The sequence below is a fragment of the Sylvia atricapilla genome, chromosome Z (assembly GCF_009819655.1).
Source record: "Sylvia atricapilla isolate bSylAtr1 chromosome Z, bSylAtr1.pri, whole genome shotgun sequence".
Lineage (NCBI taxonomy): Eukaryota > Metazoa > Chordata > Aves > Passeriformes > Sylviidae > Sylvia > Sylvia atricapilla.
Genome location: NC_089174.1, coordinates 67,531,505 through 67,554,187, shown reverse-complemented (window position 1 = coordinate 67,554,187; position 22,683 = coordinate 67,531,505). Strand labels below are relative to the sequence as shown.

General features: G+C 53.6%; 1 protein-coding gene across 4 annotated transcripts; it reads right to left on the bottom strand.

Moving 5' to 3' along the window:
• Positions 1–5,177: 5,177 nt before the first annotated feature.
• Positions 5,178–21,102, bottom strand: DNAJB5 (DnaJ heat shock protein family (Hsp40) member B5). Of its 4 annotated transcripts, none has more exons than XM_066339763.1 (4): positions 21,064–21,102; positions 14,138–14,382; positions 11,356–11,954; positions 5,178–7,258 (listed from the first exon to the last, which is right to left on the bottom strand). In XM_066339763.1, the coding sequence occupies exons 2-4, from the start codon at positions 14,346–14,348 to the stop codon at positions 7,025–7,027; spliced, it is 1,044 nt and encodes a 347-aa protein (XP_066195860.1). In that variant the 5' UTR covers positions 14,349–14,382; positions 21,064–21,102; the 3' UTR covers positions 5,178–7,024. The 4 variants fall into 4 exon arrangements, with proteins under 4 accessions (XP_066195860.1, XP_066195858.1, XP_066195861.1 ...); XM_066339761.1 differs by lacking the exon at positions 21,064–21,102 and adding an exon at positions 17,442–18,207; XM_066339764.1 differs by lacking the exon at positions 21,064–21,102 and adding an exon at positions 16,794–16,811.
• Positions 21,103–22,683: the final 1,581 nt, after the last annotated feature.

Genomic DNA, 22,683 nt, shown 5'->3' with positions numbered 1-22,683 from the left:
AGGGCATCTCCTTCTTTTGCTGACATGAGCAACACTTCCCTCTGCCTCCCTGGATTCCACCTGTGGCTTCAGAGCCCCTACAGCCCCTACAGCCAGGCCCCATGTGGACCATTGGACTTGATGGGAGCCACAGTCCAGCCACACTTGATGCAAGATGGGAGACCTCTCTCAGGCCATGGATCTGGGATTAGACACTGGTCCCTGATCCAAGAGATTGGGAGCCTCCTGCACCACCCCAAAAGCCTTTTGGCCCAGCAGGTGCTCAAATCAGCAGGGGACCACAAGTGACTACTTTCAGTAGGCCCCCATCCTACTCCAGGCAGGCATGGATGTGCTGTGATCATCCCTGCTCCATCGGCATCACTGGCCCCCAGGACATCCCTTCCCCCTGAGCCTCCCAGGCTGTGTGCATCCTCTCCCCATGGCTATCCTTGTTCTGAGGGCATCCCTCTTCCATGGGCATCTCCTCACTGACCTTTCCTGCCCCATGTGTATTGCTTCCCTATGGATGTTACCACTTCAAGGGCTTCCCCTCCTGTGAAGGTTTGAATCCAGCTGGCAAATCACTACCACTCAGCTGTTCACTCACACCCCACACGCCACAAGCCCCCCAGCTGATGGGCATGATGTTCTATGGCATGGAATATCCCTTTGGCCAGTTTGGGTCAGCTCTCCTGGCCATGCTCCCTCCTGGGTTCTTGTGCATCTCTCCCTGGCAGAGCATGGAAACTGAAAAGTTCCTTTGTCCCTCCAGAAATATGGATGATTTCTGCCCTGTGTATCACCATGACTTTAGGGTGCACGGTGTGGGATAGAGGATAGAAGCAGGGTTCTTCTAGACCCGGTCATTGTATTTGCCACTGACTTCTCGTAGAAATGGAATCACAGAACACCCTGGGTTGGAATGGACCCATTGTGACCATCAAGTCCAGCTCCTGGCCCTGCACAGGACACCCCTAGGGATACAGTATCCATGTGCCTGAGGGCACTGTCCAAACACTTCTTGAACCCTGAAACACTCGGTGCTGTAACCACTTCCCTGGGGAGCTGTTCCAGTCCCCATCAACCCCTCTGGGTGAAAAACCTTTTTAACTTAAATCTCCCCTGACACAGCTTCATGCTTGCCATGGGATCAGGAATACTATACCCTTTGACTCTGCTTGAGAGACTACCCACTGGATACTGCGTAGCAAGTACTCTGGAAGAACACTCATTCTTGATTGTTTTCCTTTGCAATTCCCGTACCTAGGTCTCTATGGTCAAGGTACGTTTTCCCTCCCAAATTCTTGTGTCCTTTCCATATTCTTGCAGGTAAAAACACCAGATATCACTTTCTTCTTCCTATTCCCGAAAAGAATGCCTGCTGTTACCAGTCCTGGGGAATGGAGGACTTCCAAAGACAGAAGGCAGGAAGGAATTTTAGATGTGGATGCTCCATCCCTAAGAATGTTCAAGGCCAGGCTGAAGGGAGTTTTGAGGGACCTGGTCTAGTGGAAGGTGTCCCAGTCCGTGGCAGGGGGGTTGGAATGAGATGAGCTTTAAGATCCCTTCCAACCCAGACCTTTCTACGACTGATTCTGCGAAAGAAAGGAGATGTAGGAAAATGTTTCCACCATAGTTTGACTATCCTCAGAAAAAGGCCAAGGGTGCAGTTATGAACAGTTCCCAACAGATGGCTCCCGAAATACAGAGGGAATGGCAGTGCTGGGTGTTTCTATCAGGTTTGTCTCACAAATGGAGATGCTGTTGTACCAATGGATCCACGGGCTGAGGCCAGTTGTGTGAGGTTCAGACAGATCGAGTCCTGGGTCCTGTCTCTGGGTCATACCAACCCCAGGCAGTGCAACAGACTGGGACAGAGTGGCTGGAAAACTGCGTGGGAAAGGACCTGGGGGAATGTTGGTCAACAGTGGCTGAGCATGAGCTGGAGTGTGCCCAGGTGGCCAATGTCAAGATTTCCTCACATCCTCATGGAAAACTAGAAGCTGGTTAGTTGTAAAAGAAGTCCTTTATTGCATCGTTGAACCAGTCCCATGAAGGCAAAGTTGTTAGAGTCCATATCACTAGGCAGAAGCCTTGTTACATTAAGTTTCTAAGTCCCAAGGTGAAGCAGCAGCCACAGCTGCAGTAAAAGCCTCAGCAGTCTGTGTCCCATGAGTGCCTTATCAGTCACAGTCACAGCAGTAGCAACAACAGCAGCATCACTGTTTGAGTCCTCTGTGTGTGTATTCTCAGAGTAGTGTACCTTTATTCTATTTTTAGCCAGTTATGTATTTATATGAATTTCCTATATTTCTGCTGGGCCAACCCTAAGTTAAGATTGATGTGTGAAGGCAAATGCAAATTCTTACACAAAACCATATATATGTAATTCTATCTGTTCTATCCAGGAATTTTCAGCAAGGCCACGTTATTTTTGTTATGACTAGAATTTAACTAACTTTGCAAAAGGTAGTGTTACTGAATTATAAGCTAGGCTTTAGAGATCCTTTTACTAGCTAATACAAGCACTTAAAATCATCTATTTATTTAAAACTAAACTTGCATTTCTACTTCATGTCTGTGTGTATTTATGTATTTTAGCTCCTCTGAAGGTTCAGACTCGACTCTCACATTTCTGGGCACTCCTGAGCCTGTATGGATTTGGCCCAAGGGGATTCATTCTCCAACAGACCAAGAAGGCCCAGGACATCCTGAATGTATCAGCAGTGGTGTGTCCTAGCACCAGGGCAGCGCCCATCCCCTTGTGCTGGACATCGGTGAGGCCACACTCCAAGTGCTGTGTCCAGTTCTGGACCCCTCACAAAAAGAAAGGCACTGAGGTGCTGAAGTGAGTCCAGAGAAGGGCAACGGAGCTGGGGAACCGTCTGGAGCACTGCGAGGAGCAGCTGAGGGAGCTAGGAGTGTTTATCCTGGAGAAAAACAGGCTCGGGGGGACCTGATCACTCTCTACAGTGACCTGAAAGGCAGCTGTAGTCAATCTCTTCTCCCAGTTAGCAAGCAACAGGACAAGAGGAAATGGCCTCAAGTTGTGCCAGTGGAGATTTAAGTTGGATATTAGGATAAATTTCTTCATCGAAGGTGTTGTCAAGCATTGCAGCAGGCTGCCATGGCCATGGTGCATCCCTGGGGGTATTTAAAAGGTGGGTATCATCGAATCACAGAATGTTTAATTTGGAAAAGACCTCCAAGGTCATCAAGTTCAACAATTAACCCAGCACCGCTAAGTCCACCAATAAAACATGTTCCTAAGCACCAAGAAGTACATCTTCTTGGAAACTTTCAGGAATCATGTAAATGAGACACCTATAAGCCACTACTGCAAAGAACTCACCCAGGTCCCATGGAAGATCATTGTCACCACAGGGGACACACACCAAGCAAGGTGCTCCTGTAAGCACATGCACAAGGAACTCTGAGTGCAAACAAAAGAACTTTGTGACCAGAAACTATTAAAGTAACATAGCAAATGCTTTAACAAAACTGGTCTAACATGCTCTGCTCAGGTCTATTACTCCATCCTCTGGGCCCATGTTGGGCACCAGAAAGGACTGCTGAGGTTTTGCTAAGTGCCATGCAGCCACTCACTCATTGTCCCCACAGTTTATGCACTGGCCATGGTGTTCCATGGCATGGAATATCCCTTTTGCCAGTTTGGGTCAGCTCTCCTGGCCATACTCCCTCCTGGTTTCTTGTGCACCTCTCACTAGCAAAACATGGGAAATTAAACAGTGCTTGAGTTAGGGTAAGCACTGCTTAGCAACCACTGAAACAGTGCGTTATCAATGTTATTCTCATACTGAATCTATATCACAGCCCTAGAGTGAAAACGAACTCTCTCACAGCTGAAACTGCCACTTATGCCATACCATTTATGTCATGCCAAGTCCCCTGTGTCTTTTGATATGAGTCATTTCGTCCCTTCCACTGCGTAAAGAGAGCCTATAAGAAGGATGGGGAGAGGTTTTTGACAAGACCATGTAGTGACAGGACAAAGAGTAAAGGCTTCAAAGTGAAAGAGGGGGTGTTTGGATCGGATATCAGGAAGGAATTCTTTACTGTCAGCGTATGAAGCATTGGCACATGTTGCCCAGAAAATCTGTGGAATGCCTCATCACTGAAGTGTTCCAGGTTTGATGGGGCTTTGAGCAACCTGGTCTAGTGGAAAGTGTTCCTGCCCATGGGAGAATGTTGGAATGAGCTGAGCTTTTAAGGTCTCTTCCAACCCAAATTATTCTTTGATTTTGTGAATACATGGTTACCCCTGTCTATGGACCACGCCTATAAAAGTCCCTTGAGGTTGTTTAGTCCATGACCTTGGGCTTCATTGTCCTAGGAGCCTTTCAGGGCAGGAAAGATGGTGTGGTGGTGTCACATGTAGAAACCAGTTCTGATCCCATCACTGCTGGGCTTGGCTGGTTTCATCAAACCTCATCCTTCATTAACATGGTAATCAAAGGAGACTTGTGTTCAGATCCCCAAATTCAGAGAGGCAAGGTGGCCAGTGATGGTGATGGGCATATAGTGGCCATGGAAACCATATGCAGTGCTATGTAGCTATTAACATAATCCAGTTTAATATACTGACTATTCTCAACGGAAAATCAAACTCTCTTGAGCCACAGACTGGACTTGAAAGATGGGCACAAAGCCCATGAGTTTTGTTCTGATCTCCTGTCCCTGCGCACTGCTCCAGGTGGGAGCACTGTGCAAACACTGCCTGGCAGGACTTTCCATCGGTACCAGTAATGCCTCTGGCTCTCACCTTGCCCCAGGGCCCTTCTGAGAAGAGATGGGCACTGCTCTCTCCAGCCTCCCCCTGCAGCCATTCACTGACCATCCCACTGCCCATGTTAGCCACATCCCAGCGCCCTGAGGGGACAGAGTCCCTCACCACCACCTTAGCAATGTGGTCAGCACAACTAAGGCCATGCAGGAGGGGAGCAGCCATTCTGTGACCAACCAGGTCATATATTCATTCCCTTTCCCTTGTTACCAGCCCTGAAGGTCCTGTGCATCAAGTACCAGAACAAATACATTTCTTCTTCCTCTCCCTGCCAGCCTCAAGGACACCTGGCCAGGGTGGTGGTGGCAATGACTCTGGCACAGAGCCCTTTCCCTGCTGTTTGCTGGAGCCTAGCCTGGCACCTCCCATCACAACACATCCCAAGAAAGTGTATTTTTCAAAATACTTCTTTATTTCTCTCAATACTGACATTACAAAAAAAAAAAAAAAAAGAAAAAAAAAAAAAAAAGAAAAAAAAAATTACAAAAAAACCCACTATAAAACATTCAGGTCTCGTTGAAACCGAGAAAAACAAATCAGCTTGCATCTGCGTGCTGGCCTGTCTTCTCGCTCATGGCATCCACCACATTTCTCCACGTTGAACTCCACAGGGACCAGCGGAGGGTAACGGTGGCCTCCCCTTGCTGGCCAAAGCAGGTGATTGATTCAGCAGTGCCTCACAGGTCTCCTCGCCCTACAGGGTAACACTGTACAGCTCTACCCAGAGCCCCATGGACACCCACACACAGCCCCTCATCCCTGCTTCAAGTCACTAATTTTTTTTTCTAGGAACTTAATTCCTTTTTTTTAAGGAATTAAAAAAAAAAACAAAAGGATTCCCAGGGCAGGGGAGAATATTTTGGCAGGTGTTTTCTTGGCAGTGCTGCAGTGAACGAGGAGCTGTACAAAGCCAGGTCAAACGTGCCTCCCGTTCCACAGCAGCCCTTTCCTGGGAAAAAAAACGGCATGAGGCAGAGTGAGCTGAGAAAGGTAAGAAATATAAAAATTCTCCTGATGGAAATCCAAAGGTTTTAAAAAAATACAGTATTTGAAAATGGAGCCACTAAACAGACTGCCTCATGCACCTCCCAGCTCCACCCTGATGTCCAGAAACACCTCCTGAATGAATTGTCCCTGTACAAAAATATATACACATGCCTCTCTCTTCTTATTAGAATCCCTAATTTGACCTGAAACACTAGTGAAACCCACAGCTCTGCTCACACTTGGCTCTGCTTTTGCACCCAGATTAGTGCTACACGCACACACAACCCCACTCCGGGGGTTTGCTGTTCGTGTGGCTGAATCATCCCCCTTTCAAAAAAAGCCTGGGTGCATCAGGCCAGTATCCCCAATACAGGCAGAGAAAAACCCTTACAAAGTTTATCTAATGAGCTCTCTATATATGTATTTAAAAAATGAAAGCAGCAATGCAGACTCAACACATCTGAAAAAAGAAAGCTCCACCCTGGGCTTTCCCCCCTCCTCCTGCTGGCTGGAGCCCTGTGGGCAGCAGGTGCAGGCAAGTGCTGCCCATGGGCACTGGGGACATCCCTGGGCAGGGGCAGGAGGCTGGATGGACCATCCCCATGTGCTCCGTTGTTTGGCACAGCCGAGACTTGGTGTAGGCTTGGCACAGGAGAGCGGACCACAACTGGACTTGGTACTGTGGCCCCTGGTGAGAAACTGTCCGGCTACTGGGGGGGCCACCACAGGCAGGAGTGATCAGCACCGTGGTACAGCCGGGACCCCAAACAGCAGCAAGTATCAAAGAGGGGAAGAAAAAAACCAGCAGCGGGGATGCCAGATCCTGTGGAATCCTATTTACAGAGCGCCGGACCCTGACAAGTCCAGCTTCTTGTGGGAAGAATGGCCTGAAAAGCAGGTGACATAAAAAACCCACAACACGACGCACCTCCTTGGGCAAAGGGCCCACGGGTCTCGCTCGTGCAAGGCAAAAAAAACAGACCTCTGGGGAGAAAGAAAAGGCTTGGCAGCTGGGAGAGCTGTGGCAGACAGGAGTCTCCCTGTTGTTGGAGTAAAAAACTGACCAAGAAGGATCGATAGGGGGTGGGTCAGATGGGTTTTCTGGGGGACAAAAGTAGTGTGAAGGGTTGGTTGTTTTTTTTTTTTCTTTTTTTGCATTTAAAAGTGCTGTGGCACCTTGGCTCTGCGCAGGCCAGGTGCTGTGGCACATGCGTTTGGAGTATTGCTGCTTTGGAGGAGTGTCCCTGGGCTCTAGGAGCATGGGAGGTGCTGCTTGAGGATCTGTCTCGTCTGGGGAGCTATTCTGTCCGGGAAGCGGATTTTGAACTCCACGATCAAGTCTCCTCGCTGGCTGGGGGCCTTGGGGAAGGGGAGCCCCTCCCCACGCAGTCTCTTCACTGTCCCTGGCTTGATGATGTCGTTGCAGGGAAGTGGGATCACTCGTCCATCGATGGTGGGAATGTTCACGGTGCAGCCGCACAAGGCCTGAGGGAGGAGGAGGGAACAAGCCATCAGAAGGGGTTGACACCCCAAAGCATCCCAACAGCCACACCCTGTCCCCCCACTAGCTGCTCCCCTAGTTGAACTGCCCAGCTCCCTTTGGATGCTGCCCAAGAGTATTGTGTGATGTTCACTAGGACAAGTACAGCTCTCTGCTGGCACCAGCCTGGTCCAACCACCATGAACTGGGCTGCAGGAGCTGTGCAGGAGAGCTGTGTGCCAGCTCCCCCCTCTCCATTTCCTGGGCTGCCCAGAAGGCACCACCAGCAAGCGCCCAGCCACCCACAGCAACAGCACAGGCTAAATTTAGCCCCTTTCCAGCCTCGTCGCCCAGCCTCGGGCAGCCAAAAATCCAGCTGAGATCATGGGATGCTGCCACAGCCCATCAGCTGTCACCCTCCAGAGCACGGCAGCTCTGCCCAGTGCTGGGGTTATCTATAGCACAACCCATGTCCCATGTCCCATCCCTGTCATCAACAACTCCCACAAGGCTACGCCAAAATGCAACAAAGTTGCAGCTGTGGCACTGAGCTTCCCCAGGAGCTGGGGTGCTGAAGGGACTGGTTCCTGTCTCCTATCCCATTGCACAGCCAGGAGCCGGTGTGGGCGCGCCACCCCTCTGTACCCCAGCCCCTGGCGGCAGCCGCACACCGGCCTGCATTGGCGAGCCACGTGATGTGGGAATGCAGCAAGAAAATCCTTGTGTCCTTAAATAACTCAGACAGCTCTGTCGTACATGTGGGCAGGATTGTCTCCAGGCTTTCGGCAAGGGCTGAGCAAGAGGACTGCGGAACGATGTTTCTGGAAGGGGGTGGGGGCTGGGGGGTTGCTGAGCTATAGACTCGAGCTTCCATGTGGGGGCTGGCACAGGTTTATCCCTCTGAACTGGGTCCTGGGTGTCCCAGCCCTCCCAAAACACCCTGCAAGGGGAGCAGAGAAAGATGCAATTGCTGTTTCTGGGTAAGTGGGGGAATGTTCTTCATTTCCCTCTCCAGGAAAAGTCTCCAAAGGCAGAGCAGAAACAAGCACCAGGAGAAACAACTCATGCTGGCCACTGGCTTTGAGATGATGAATGGGGCTTTTGCAGCAGAACCAAGGCTTTGGACCATGGAGTTTACAGTGGGATCTGTGCCAGAGCTGGTTCAGGGTCTCTGTGGAGCAGAGAACAGAGGAGAAGGTCCTGTCTCCTTTGCATGGCTCATCACCATAAGACTCCTCCTGGAGAGGGTGTCCTCCAGAGATGAAATCTTCAGCCCGCAGGAGGATGCCATCACCAGCTCTGTGAACAGCAGGTGCTTGGCTGATCTCCAGCAGGCTGGAGGGAAAACAAAGGACAATATCCCCACATCAAGGAGTCTGTGCTGTGCATTTAGACAAGGATGCCAAAGCCCTCCTGCTCACTGGTGCCCACTGCAGTGTGCCATGGATGCATGTACAATGCGTGCCAAGAAAAGACACCTCCAGCCACAAAAACAGAAAGGAGAACAAGAACTCCCTGTGGGAACACGTGGATAGGGAAAGCAGGCAGAGATGTGAGCAGAAGCAGGCGGTAACAGCGAAAGTAGACAGGATCTTAATGTTTCCTTCCCAGAGCCAAGACGCAAGAATCCTAGGCGATCGCTCCTCTGCCGTATGTCCCTGTTTTTCATTCTTCTTGCTTAACTTTGCTGGCATTTGGGAAAACGGTTGCTGAAGTAACACCAGTAACCGCGGCAGCTACCCCGCATCCTAGAAAGAGGTTTGGTTTATCCCTGGGGATGAAATCACCCTGGATTTGAGTGCTGTGCTGTGCGAGCAGAGCTTTATCTAGGTCACCACAGGGTCCTCCTCTGCTTGCAGCAAAGCCACTGGGGAGGGCATTGCCATCGGCTGCGTCCCAGCCGGGACGAGCCAAGGTGCGGATGCTTTGAGGAAGGTGAAGCCAAGTAAAGGATGCAAAGCGGGATGGTGCCGAGGGCAGGCATTAGGCAGCAGCTAGGAGGGCACAACGCCCTGCCATCAGCGCTGCCTCCTGGCAGAGGTATCTCCTCCCTCCTGTGGCTCCCTGCTGTGGCACATGCCTCTGATTCTAGGAAGAAAGACAACAAATCCCTGGAAAAGCACTCCTACATCTGTGATTCTGCAGCAGAGAGGTGGCAAAAAGCTTGCACTGCCCTAACCAGGCATCAAGCAGGGCTGGGACTTGAGGGCTGGGAGGGTCCTCCAGCCCCCGCCAGCTTTCCTTATGGCACAATGTTCTCTCACAGCAGTGTCAGAGACTAAAACTTAGGCTAGAAAAGGCAGCCTTGCAAGGCAGAAGGTGCAAGGAGACACCCAAGGCTACAGCCAGAGGGTGAGGAGATGGAGAAGTTGTGCTCTGTCACATACTGAGGTGGTAGCATACAGAATTGGAGAGTTCCCAGCATCTGCTACTGCTCTAGAGCACTTAAGGAACTTCTTTTCCTGGAAGACAAATGCAGCAGAGTATCGCACTGCCCTGGCAAGCAGCAGGCTGGGGATGACAGCCAGACTAGCAGCTCCATGAGGATGCCCAGCATGTTAAGTTTGTGCTGGTGGAGGTCAGAGACCAGAAATTCCAGCTGAAAGAGATGAGGAATTTGCCTGGAACATAAATTTTCTGCTTCACATCTGCATTGTGCAAACCCACTGCCAGCACAAAGGCCTTGCTCACAGAGCTCACACATGTCCAGCACTTCTGGTGCAACAGTTTGTGGAGATAGAACCTGTTTCTCTAGTTGCTGCTCAAAAGTCAGCTCCAGGCAAGAGTCCCTCCAGCCTGATCAGCACACAAACTTGGGCTAACACGGTCTGGGCATCAGGACAGCCAGGTCACGGTTAACTTTACAGATAAGAGGAATGAACAAAAGGAAATATCTGAGATATGGCATTCACAGCTCCATAAATAAGGCATTCTCTCCCAAGTATTTCTGGATTGGCCAGAACCAGCTACTGCAGGAATAAACCTCTGTACTTTGCACTGTGAGGGTAACTCTGCTCCTGAGTCTACAAGTTAAGTGGAGCTGAATTTGCTGCAGGAGTGCCCAGCTCTGCCTGGACAGAGTGTGCTTTTTGCCCCTGGTACACCCGGTCACAGCCTGGGCTGCTGATGCAGAGCCATCACAGAGCTCTCTTGACTTTCTGGCACACTTCACACGATCACATTTTCCTACCTCGGGTCTGGCCCATTGAGCTTATTTCTATTAAATGCATTTGAGAACATAAATTTGCCTTCAGGAAGAAAAAAAAAAAATCAGCTCATTAAGAAGACAGACAGCGTCTACCGTCTGAAAGGAACAGCAAATGGCAGCTGCCAAAAATGTCAACGTTAAATGCAGCTGCCAGCTGGGATTTATTAAAAGGTAGTTTTACAGCAGCAGTGCTGAACAGCACATCTTGTACTGAAGTAATCTCCTCTTTCCTCTCCCACCTTCACGCAGATTACTGGATGATCTGATGCATCCATCCAGCCCCACCGTGACCTCCAGGACTGGCAGCCTGGAAGTGTTGAGTTTTACTTGTTGCCTAGGTATTTAATTTGTTTGGTTGCTTATCTAGGAAAGCCAGAATCAAGGAAAACAGCTAAAGCATTGCTCAGGGAGGGCAAGGGATCACTTTCCTCCACATGATCCTGCTCTCTGTCCACGGGAAGAGGCACCTGGTGCAGCCCTAGGTAGTAACTAAGCCACAGCAGGCTCAGCTAGAAGAAAAGCAGGAATCTGACTGGTGCCACCCAACCTGGGTTTTCCCTTGTTCCTACAGAGGTTGTGGCCTTCGTTCCACGTATGAATAACCTATGCTAAAATAGAAAAACAAGACATATGGAGAAGGAAGAAAATGGATAAATACCATCTGAATTGGCTCAAGAAGTGAGGTTCAGCAGGGACCTCAGCATCGTGCCCCACAGCCAGCATGGAAGTAAAAGCACCTCCAAAGCCAAGACCAAGTTGGCCTCTGCAGCTCCTTTCTTGCGACCTACCTGGTCTTTCCTAACCAGAGCAGGAGAAGGACTGATCCCCATCTTGGCCCAAATGCAATGAACCAGTGTCACCTGACATCCCATGGGATTTACCACCTGTACCCACCTCTTTAAGACTGATGTTTGCCGTGTAGATCACATTTGTCCCATCCCTTTTGAAGTGTGAATGAGGCTTGTCCTTGAGGATGAAGACGATGTCTGCAGGGATGTTGTCTGGAGTGGCATCCCCTTCTTTGGGAAATGTGATTTTGGTTCCCTCCTTCCAACCCCTTTTGATGACAATGTTTAAGATCTTGTCCTCAGTCCGCATGGTCCGGCCATCAGCGTTGAGCCTTCTGCGAGTGATCTTCATCCTCTTGGTGGATCCATGGTAGATCTCTTCCAGGGACACCTTGAGCTCGTGGATGACAGGTGGGTCTTGGACCTTCCTCCGTGTGTGCAGGGACTCCTGCTGCCGCCGGTGAACCCCATTAATGCCGTTGAAGCCAAACCGGCCAAAGGCACTGAAAGGGTCATCATCATCATCCATATCCATGTCTTCCTGGTCAAAGCCATTGAACATCCGGGAGCGGCTGCTGGCGAAGAAGATGTCGAAAGGATTGGAGCCGCCGAAGAAGGATGCAAAGGTGGCGTGGGGGTCTCCATGGAAGGTGTAGTGGAAGGTGCTCCCTGAGCCACCTGAAGAGCCACCTCCAGTTTTGAGACCTGGAAGAAAGTCAGGAAGAGGAGACATGAATGCTCCCTGTGGGGTGTGCTCTGCAAGGACTGCACTGCCTAGGTGGGAGAATGGCTTCTGCCACCTTTAGGCAGTTTTTCCACCCTCCCCTGCGTGTGCAGATCCTCCCTCCAGCCTAATCACTGTGAAGAAATCATCTCCACCCATGACACACAATCCTACCCCTACACCCTGCAAACTCATTCTGAGGTATGGCTCCCTCTATCCCTACTGAAGGACCTCTGACTCTCTCTACCCAGTTCACCTAATTTTAATTTAAAACATACTCTGATCAGCGCACCTCCCTTTTTCCCCATGAGCAGGCTTCTTTCCTGCCCCAATAGCATTGTCTCTGAGACTGGATATTAGGAAAAATTTCTTCACAGGAAAGTTGGTCAGGCATTGGAACAGGTTGCCCAGCGAAGTGATGGAGTCACCATTCTTGGAAGTGTTCAGAAGGTTGTGGATGTGGCACTTAGGGACACAGGTTAGTGGTGAATATGGCAGTGCTTCATTAAATGCTCTTAGTGATCTTCTCCACCCTCAATGATTCTATGGGCAGGTGGAGGTGAGCAGACCTCCAGGTCGGCATGCAGCTCCCTCCACACTGGCTTTTATAAAACACCAGGTAAGCTCCAGGTTTGGATCATTTGGCAACCTTTCCCATGGGAAACTCCCCTACCAGATCCCAGGCTGAGCCTGGCATCACTGCAACTCATCCCAAGTCCCAAGGAGTCAAGGCACATGACAAGTGCCCCCCAAAGAGGTCACACATACTCTGCAAGGCTATTTTTGACCAGAGGGCTGGGAAGGGTTAAGCCAAGCCTAGCTCAGGGACTATTTTCAGGGCACACCACTGACAGTGAAGGACTATTTCTGACAGGGTGTCCTTTGTCCCAGCCCCACAACGCCCCTTCCACAGCAGGACAAGTCTGGGGGTCTTTTCTGAGTGTTGAAGTCGGTATTCTGAGTTCTGGGTTGAAGGGGCTTTCCTGCTTCACCTTGCCTACATATGTGGGACCCTAAAGCTTCTCAAAATGCTGATCTTCATTGCCCCAAAAAATGGGAAACAAAAGCTATGGGAAAGGTCATGGAACATGAGAGGTTCAATACTGACGGGATATGGGGAAAGATGGTCTTTAAATTGATGGGGCAGTGAGGGAGCTCTTACCCTCTTCTTTAATTCACTCTTATTTTAGATGCCTGCAGGGGATGGGGATTTTGCCAAATCCCCAGTGAGCCCCATTCCTAATAGACTGTACAGCCAGGAGGTTTCACCTTTAATCCCATGACGCCAGCCTGAGCAGGGTCCGATTTCATTGAGGCCTCCTGGGAAAAGCTGGTTTCCCACTTGAGAGAGTCTCTTCTCATTTTACAGGGCAGAAAATCACTGTGCTCAGTGCATCCATCATATCCCTGACATAACTAACGGGTCAACAATTAACCCACTGCTGCTTAATCCTGCTTGTGGCTTTTGAGGGGATGCACCTGCCCGAGAGAGACGCTGCCTCTTCCACCCAGCAGCCTGCTCCTGCCAGAACTCCTGCTCTTTTAAGCACCCATGTCCTGGGCTGATTAATGCAGATGCTATTCAGCACTCTCCTCGAATGGGGCTGCACTCTTCCATCATCGACTAATAAGGCCGCTTGCGCTGGAGCGGCTCTCCTCCTCCTCCTCCTCCATGCCAACCACCAGACAACAGCAGCCACTTGGTTTCAAAACAAGGGCCTATTACTTAAATTGGGAAAAGCTTTGAATCCTGTAGGTCAGCCTGTACCAGGGAGGACAGTGGGACCAGTGCCCAAGTGCAGGGGGAATGTGGGCAGAAGCAGTACATCTCTGCTGCTTATTTAGGTCATTTAAAGAGCTGCTAACGAGATGCCCCAGGTATGACCCAGGACGTGGGTTTCTCAGCTGGCGCCCACGGTTTTGGGGCAGAGGGCAGGGGGAGCCCAGCCACCCCAGGAAGCAAGGTGACAAATTGCTGGAAAAGTGAAGCAGCCTGGGGGGGGTGCAATGAGAGGTGATTTCTGTCACCTGTGGAGCCTTCACTCTCTCCAATTCTTTGGCAACCAGTCCCATTTCAGGAGTCAGCATGAAAACCCTCCTTCACCTCTAAAACTGATTTGGACCCCACATCCCTGCTCCCAGTGGGCAGCGCTTATCCCCTTACCTTCCTCCCCATACTGGTCATACACAGCTCGTTTCTTGGGGTCACTCAGGACGTCATAAGCCTCTGCAATCTCCTTGAACTTCTCCTCAGCACTGGGGTCTTTATTCTTATCAGGGTGATATTTCAGGGCCATTTTCCGATAGGCTTTCTTGATTTCATCTTCATTGGCGCCGCTCTGGATGCCCAAAATCTTGTAATAGTCCTTCCCCATGACGGCGACGCTGCCGGGAGCCGAGTATTTATTCCTGAAAGGAGAAAGACAGCTCTTCGTAAGGTGAATCTCACATAGGGGCAATCAGGGATGGGACTGGCACACACTTATCACGGAGCCGATGCTCCCTGTGTCCCACGGGCCAGCAGCACCAGAGCCAGCTCAAGTCCACGCTTCCCAACAGAGGTCAGAGCCCTGGTGCCAGAATGTATCCCAGCTCTGGTTTTATCCCACTGAGCCCCACGGTTGGGATGGACAGACTCATCTCTGAGGCTGACAGGGCGAGAGAGCTCAAGTCAGGGCACGGTGCTATTATAGGGGCCACGCCACTGCTAACGTCAGGCCAGGACCACGTCCCTCTCCATCCCCCCTCGGCTGAGTCAGGAGGGCTGAGCTATGTCCAAATGTAGCTGCCAGCCTGTGTCCACCCCCTTGCCTGGTTCTCGCCCAGCTGGGGACCTGAGACCCAAGACGGGGTGATGACAGCAGGTTTTGGAGGCTGAAGGCAGTGGCAGGGACCATGCTGTGCCTTCACCTTAAAGGAACTTCAAGCATTTTATTCCTGAAAGCAATTGGCATTCAGCTGGAGATAAGCGCCTCCGGCTGTCAGAGCCGTAATTTGTATTTAGCAGAGAGAGAACAGAGCCGTTAGACAGAAACATCTTGTGATGGTGGGAGGGCTTTTTTCTTTTTCTGTTTAAAAAAAAAAAAAAACCCAACACTTTCTAGCCTGACTTGCACTCCCCGAGAGCCTCCAACTGTATCTTGCAGTAAGCCAGGAACTCAGGGCTCAGTCGCTCCATCACGCGGGGGCTGAGGCCGTGCCCATGCCTATACTAAGGCATGGAAAACCTGGTGGCCATAATTCATTCCCCAGTCACCACTGGAGTTGCAGCCACCCAGGGGAGGGTGGGCTAGGGGAGATGGCAGGGCTGCTCCTCCAGGCAAAAGCTAACAAGTGTCATGCCTCTCCACAGATGTTTCCCACTGTTCCTCAACTTTTGGTTATCTGACACCAAACACTTGACACCCCGAACCTTAGGGTCTGGCCTGGCCCCTCTTACACTCAGTTCTGACCACACTTCTCCCAGGTGCTGCCCTAGAAGACCTGCACCTCCACTGCTCACATCCTGCTCCCTATTATAGTCCAGGTTTCACCCCATCCTTGCTTCAAACACACCTGAGCCACCTCAACACACTGTGCCCCTCCAGCAGATGATTTTGGATGGGGTGTGAGCCTTGGTCCTTTTCTTCACCATCATATAAGCTACCAGATGTTTATCCTATCCTTACTCTATCCATGAGCTCCCACTGGAGGTCACAAAGGGACCCCCCAACCACCACAGCTCAATCAAGGTTGGCTATGCTCCCCTAGAATCCATGCCTGCATGCTACTCTAAGCATCTGGCAGCCACACCAAGCATCCAACACTTGCCTTGGGCCAGGCCTTAGGCAATGATCACCTATAGGAGCTCAGAAATTGGTCCCACATTTGACCACCTCTATACAAACCACTGACTTCTGCTCTTTTTTGTTACAGCCATGGAAGAGAAGCTTTGCTGTAGATGGGGAGGGGGACTAAGGCACCCTGAAGAATACAGTGAAGGGAGATAGGGAAATCTGCAAACACTGTACAGCAGCTCAGGTGGCACAGAAGAGGTGGGAGGAGGTCCCTGGGGGGCATGAAGAGCATCTGACAGCGTCTCTTGTAGCAGTTCTGAGATGCCAACACATTTCTATACCAGCTCCTGCATGCAGAGATGCCACCAGCACCTAGCCCACGCAGGTGCTGGGGGATGCTCTGCCCCCAGCCCACATCCCACATCCACCACCCCATTTACCCTCCCTAAGTGGTGGGGGGCTTGCAGGAGACCCTGGAGTGAGCAACAAACAGGAGAATCAAGAGCTATCCTGTCCATTCTCCCCACCAAGGGTCTCTCCAACACCCCACTTCCCCACAGCAGCCTCCAGTGGAGGGCAGGGACTCCCTGACACTAGTACCGGGATGATGATTTGACCCTGGTCTGGGTGTTGCCAAAGCTCTCACAGCGAAAGCAAACCAAGCAGTGCTAAAGACAACCCCATCACATCCTAGCTCCAGCAACACAGAGCTGACAAACCTTCAACTGCCGCTGCCACAGTGACACAGTGATCTGGCTCTGATGACCACAGTGTCTGGCTCTGACCTCACACAGCCCAACCTGACAGCACCACTGGGACACCCTCACCTGGCCAAAACCCCACAGTGCTTCCCATGAAAACACATCCCATCCTGGCAAAATGCTGTCACCACCCACAAGACCTCTGGTCTTGCTCACTGAGAGGTCTTTGGCCAGGGTGGGGATGCCTGATGAGGATCTCTGACCTGAACAAGGACCCCCTCATCTGGCTGAGCATGGGGAAGGGAATTTCTGTACCAAAACGTATCCCGGTGCCGCAGTTCACCGTGCCAGAGAGGACCAGGTGCCGGTGGGTGACCTGGTGGGTTAAGGCATGCTCCAAGGCTCAGCTCACATGCACAATGGTGGTAAAACACGACTCTGTCCCCGCAGAGCCTCCTTCCCTCCCACCTCTCTGGGATCAGCTGCGCCTTGCCACCGATCCTCTCCCCCTTCTGCTCAGTCATCCTCTCCTGACTTCCCATTTAACCCCCTCGGGAGCGGTGGGGGGTTTCAGGCTGGCAAAGACATTCCTGCATCACCCCTGCAAATCAGATGCCTCTAGATAAACCACAGCCATCCTGCCTTGGTGAAAACCACAGGCATTCCCCTGCCCCGCTGAGCCAGCCCAGCCTCCATCCTCCTCTTGCAACCACACCAAAAGAAAAAAAAAAAATTAAATAAAGAATAAATCTTTGTTCCAGCCCCGCACATGACATCAGCCCGAGCAACCGCTGGGCGAGCGCACCAGCTGAATAGCGAACGTTTGACATAATCCCTCCGCTCAGCAGTCATCTAAGGGAACAAACCCACCCTGGCAACAGCACAAGGTTTTTTTTGTTCCATCTCGGGGTGCAAGGTCACCGCAGGATGCCAGGGACAGGCGCTGATGGTTTAACGAGGACACCAGGTCGAGAGGCGGAAACCCACTTACCGAAACTTTACGAACACATTCATAGTCCAAGCTGTCATTTTTAAAGGCTCTAGTTTTATTTTAAACATCGCGGCTGTCCGCAGGCGGTGGCAGGTGGTGCGTGCCCGGCCAGGAGGCACTGGAGGGCGGGAGGAGGGTGGCGGGGCGAAAGGTGCTGGCTCGTGCCGGGGATGCCGCCGCCGCCAAGGGATGCTCTGCTGGCGAGCCCCCCCCTCCGCCTCCTCCGGCGCACCCGAAGGGCAGCTCTTCGCCAGCCCGGCAGCCGTGGTTGGCTCTGACCTCGCTCCCAGGATGGCTCTGAAAGGGCTCCTCCGGTCGACGCGATGCCGCCGGGGAGCTGCCGTCCTTTGTGTGCTTCCCAGCCGCGCACGGAGAGACCCTCCAATGGAGTCACTCGCCGTGCCGTAATTTTCCTTTTAATTGGTTTCTTGACGCTTTCTTGTTAAACCGACAGATTAAGACACTTCTGCTTAATCCGCCAGCTCGGGCACACCTCCTCTCCGCTGCCGCAAGGCACCGAGCCGCCTGGTACCGTCACGTCCCCCACGCAGCCCCCTCCAAGGAGCGCAGGGAGCTCAGCCAGGAGCCCCCCGGTGTCCCCAGAAACGACTCTGTGACGCCCAGGGCTGAGCACCTGCCAGGCGAATCGGGTAGGGAGAAAAGTAGGGCGGCGTTGGATATGGAAAAAAGTCACGTTAACCAATGTGCACCTCCCCAGCTTTTCCCGTTCGGATGCATGGGGGTCCCTGTGTCCCCCTCACCGGACGCCGGCACCGGTCCCCAGGCAGAAGGGATCTCAGTGCTGCACTCCCCGTGGCGGCAGGGCAGCGGGACGGGGACGGTGCGTCCCCCGAGCCCACGGCGCGAAACCTACTTCTGAGAAGTCACCTTCAGGCACGCCAAAGAAAGCTAATGCCACCGCGTCCCCTCGTCTGTCACCGTCACTCTCAGGCCACGGAGAGCATCCTCTCCAAGAAGCTCTACACCGAAACTAGGCAGCTGTACTGGGGAGATCACCTGGTAGCTCCTGCATCCCACCCGCGGCAAGCGAAGCAGCCGGGCGGGCGACAGCCCTCATCCCCCTGTGTCCCCAGGGGCTGGAGTCCCGGCGGGCTCCGAGCCGGGCGGGTTCGGCGAGGCGCGGGTGCCGAGGCAGCGCATACCTCTCGGCGCGGCTCCAGAAGAGCAGGATGGCCGGCATGGTAGCGTATCCCGGGTTCAGTCAGGGAGCTGGTGGAGATCTTGTCGCGCCGGGGCAGGCAGAGCCACCCGTGCCCGTGCTGGATGGCAGTCGCAGGCAACCAGGCAGCAATGTCATGACTACCCGCAATGAATCATCCCCTCCCCGAGCCCCCACACGCACCGCCCGCCTCCCCCTCCCCACCGACAGCCCCACTGGGGTGCCGGCACCTGCGTGGGGACGGGGTTAACCCTCCCCTCGCTGCCTCTGCCAGCACAGCCCCCGCTGCCAGCCCCGCCGGCGGCCGCCTCCTGCGTGGGCATGCATCAGGACCCCCGCTCAGAATTTCCCCAGAGAGGGTCCCATTCCTTCACAGCCACAAAGTGCTGCCTCCTGCGTGGGGATAGTGTCAATGCCACTTGGCATCACCCCAGACAGGGTCTCCCACTTTCCAGACTTATCTGGTGTTGGCTCTTGGGTGGAGATGGGGTCAAGCCCCTCACCGCATCTCCCTAAGCAGATCCCCCTCTTTCCAGCCACTCTCGACTGCACACAGTTGTCTGGTGATAGGGTCAAGCCCCCTCATGCTGCCTCCCCTTGTAAGGTACCCCACCTCCAGACTCACCAGGACACTCACAATGGCGTGGGGACGGGGTTAGTCTTCAGACTCACAGGGACACTGCACAGATCACCACCCCATGCCCCCTGCCCAGCCCCACTGTGGGGCTAAGAACTTCATGGGGATGGGGTTCATCCCCCTCCCAAGCCCAGAGGCACTATCCTTTTTAGGAGCTGTCATGCACATGGGGGTTCACTCATGCTTTGTGCCCCAGTGTACAGGCCCACAGAGGTCCAGGGGTGACCCCTTGCCATGATCAAGCCCCACTGGGACCCACTGTCTGCCTCAAGAGGAAAGCGAGTTAACCCTTTCCTTCTGGTCAGCTCTCCCAGGAGACTTTGTCACCTCGACTGGGGACAGAGGTTAACCCCTTCCATGCTGGTCCTTCCAATCCTGTTACTGTCACCTGGGTGGGAGGTCACCAACCTTCTCACCAGCCAGTTCAGCCCCACTGGGATACACAGGTGCCCCCAGTAGGATGGTGGAGGGGTGTTGACCCCTTCCAGACCACACCATAGCTCAAACAGAGCACATTATTCCCTCCCAAGTGAAACATGAGAGGGAGATTAACCCTAACCTCACCACCCTCTTCAGCTCCACAGGGCTGTACTGCAGCACCATGGCAGGGGGTGTCACCCTCTTTCTCTCTGTCCCACTTAGATGCACTATCTCTGTTACGGGGCAGGGGGGATTAACCCCTTCTTGGCACACTCTTCAGACTCACAGGGACACGTAGTCACCATATAGGGCAGCCTAGCTAACTCTGACCCACAGCCCCACCATGAAACTCTGACAGCCCACAGGAGCCAGAGATGCCAACTCCTTGCTCCTCGACCTTCAGCCCCATAGACTCCATGTCACCCCTGGTGACAGGACAAGGTGGCTACCCTCTGTTCCCCACCCACGAAAGGGCAAAGCGGCTAAGCTTCCAGACTCACAGCAAAATTCTGTCGCCCTTGGGGCAGAGAGGCTGATCCTGCCAAGCCCCGCAGGACACCCTGCCACTCCATAAAGCAGAGGTGTAAAACCCCGCATCACAACAGACTGTCATCCCATGGGTGCAGCAATGCAAGCACCCCTTCCCAGCCCTGTAGGGACATGCTGTCACCCTAAGGCCAGAGGGGATAAACACCTCCAGCCCCACAGTGACACCCTGTAACCCCCCGGGGCAGAGGGACTGACGCTCCCCAGCCCCATAGTGATATTCTACCACCCCACAGTGCAGCAGAACTGACGATCCCCTCAACTTAATGGCAACAACTTGTCAACGCACGGTGCAGAGAATTGACGCCCCAGCCCCATAGCAACACTGTCACCCCTTGGGCAGGGGGGCTGACCCCACAGAGACACCTTGTTAACCCCGAGACAGAAGCATCGGCCCCCGAATCCATACTGACACTTTGTCACCCCGCGAGGCATCGGGTAAGACCCCCGCCGGTGCCATAGGGGCACCCTGTCAGGCCCCGGGGGGGGGGACTGGCCCCCACCCCGCCCCAGGGCAACACCATGTCACCCCACAGCGCAGAGGGTGACGCCTCACCCCAAAGTGACACTCTGTAACCCCCCAGGGCGGGGTGACACGACCCCCTCAACCCCACAGCGAGCCGCTTCGCTCCATGGGGCATAGGGACTAAGGCCTCCCAGCCCCACGGCAAAAACTTGTCACCCCACGGTAGTCCCACAGTGGCACCCTGCCATCCCACAGGGCAGGGGGACTGACCCCCATCGCCGCCGTGTCACCCCGCGGTGGCACAGCCGGGGCGGAGATGCGGGGGTCGGTGTAGGGGTGCGGGGGCGGTCGGGCGGGCCCCCCCGGCACTCACCGCTCCCGCTGTCCCGGGGCGCCGCGGGCTCGCTGGGCCGCCCCCTCCCCCGCCCCCCGGCCGCCACGTCAGGGGAGTCCCTCCCGCGCGCGCCACGCCCCCGTTGGCCCGGGGGGCTGTCTATCGCCGCGCTGCGCCATGATGATTGGCTGTTCCTGAAGGGGAAGGCGGGGCGAAGGCGGGCACTCGCGGCTCACTTGCCCGCCTCTCCCCCCTCTCCTCCCAATCGCAGCCTTCCATTGGCCAGTTCAAGACAGCACCGCCCCTTCGGCGCTCTCTGATTGGTCGGGCGCTCGCAGCAGCGGCGGGATCCCCCGGGGGAATCTTCTGGAAAGGCGTGACGTCACCGAGGAGCCGCGCCTGAAGCCGTTCCTGTGCGCGCCCCCTCCCCCGCGGGTCCGGGGGCGCGGGGAGCGGGGAGCGGGGGTTCTGACCCGGAGCCGGGCGGCACAGCGGCCGTGGGTGGTTCTCAGAGCGCCGGGGGCACCCAGCATGCGGTCGAAGGCTGGGAGCTACGCAGTAGCTTGGCAGCCCCCCAGGACCTCCGTGCAGGCAGGGCTGCCGTGGTGTCGGACCCCTGAGTGAAGTGAGGTTGGCAAAGACCCCTAACTTCAAGTCCAACCTATGACCGGACACCACCCTATCCACCTGGCACTTAGTGCCATGGTCACTCTTTTTAGAAACACCTTCAGGGATGGTCCCTCCACCAGCTGCCTGCGCAGCCCATTCCAATGCCCAGTCACACCTTCTGTGACAAAATCTTTCCTAACGTCCAAGGTAAACCTCTCCTGGTACAGGTAGAGGCTTCTTTGCCCTCTTTTGCTGCCCTTGTTCCCAAGGAGGAGAGACTGACCACCAGGCTACACCCTCCTGTCAGGTCATTGTAGAGAGTTAAAGGTTCCCTGTTGAGCCTCCTCGCTAAACAGCCTGAGCTCCCTCAGCCGCTTCTCGTAAGACTCGTGCCCCAGACTCTTCCCCAGCTGCGTTGCCCTTCTCTGCTGAAGGAGTTTCAAAGTCCTGGAAGCACTTGGCAGGCCTGGGAGAGTGAATTATGAGGAGAAGGTGTCTGGAAGGTAATGGAGTAGTGAGTCCGTGCTGTTGGAATGCAGGGCCGTGCAAGCATCTCAAGAGCCCTGCCTTCCTGAGGGACTAGTGGGGGCCATTAGGGAGAGCAAGTCCCTGGGGAACTTAAAAAGGACATTGCAGTGCTGGAGTGAGTCCAGAGAAGGGCAATGAAGCTGTTGAAGGGTCTAGAGCACAAGTCCTGTGAGAATTGTCTGAGGAAGCTGGAGGTGTTTGGAGAAAAGGAGGCTCAGGAGGCACGTTATTGCTCTCTGCAACTCCCAAACAGAAGGTTATAGCCAGACATATATGGCTTCATCTCTTCTCACAGACAGCCAAGAACTGGAGAAGAGGGCAAAGCCTCAAGCTGTGCCAGAGGAGGTTTAGGTTGGACATAAGGAAGCATTTCTTCACAGGAAAGGTGATTAGACGTTGGAATGGACTACGTATTCATGGACTCCAGGTGGTGGACTAAACTGCCCTGGAAGTGATTTAGGAGAGATTGGATGTGGCAGCTGGTCCACGATCTGCTTTACACAGAGTAGTGTTTGGTCATAG

Excerpts from the sequence above, each read along its gene's own strand:
- DNAJB5 (XM_066339761.1), bottom strand. The coding sequence starts at position 17,509 with ATGTTTAAAATAAAACTAGAGCCTTTAAAAATGACAGCTTGGACTATG. Across the intron at positions 14,383-17,441 it reads AATGTGTTCGTAAAGTTTCG|GAATAAATACTCGGCTCCCG; the intron begins GTAAGTGGGTTT and ends TTCTCCTTTCAG. Across the intron at positions 11,955-14,137 it reads TGACCAGTATGGGGAGGAAG|GTCTCAAAACTGGAGGTGGC; the intron begins GTAAGGGGATAA and ends ACTTTCTTCCAG.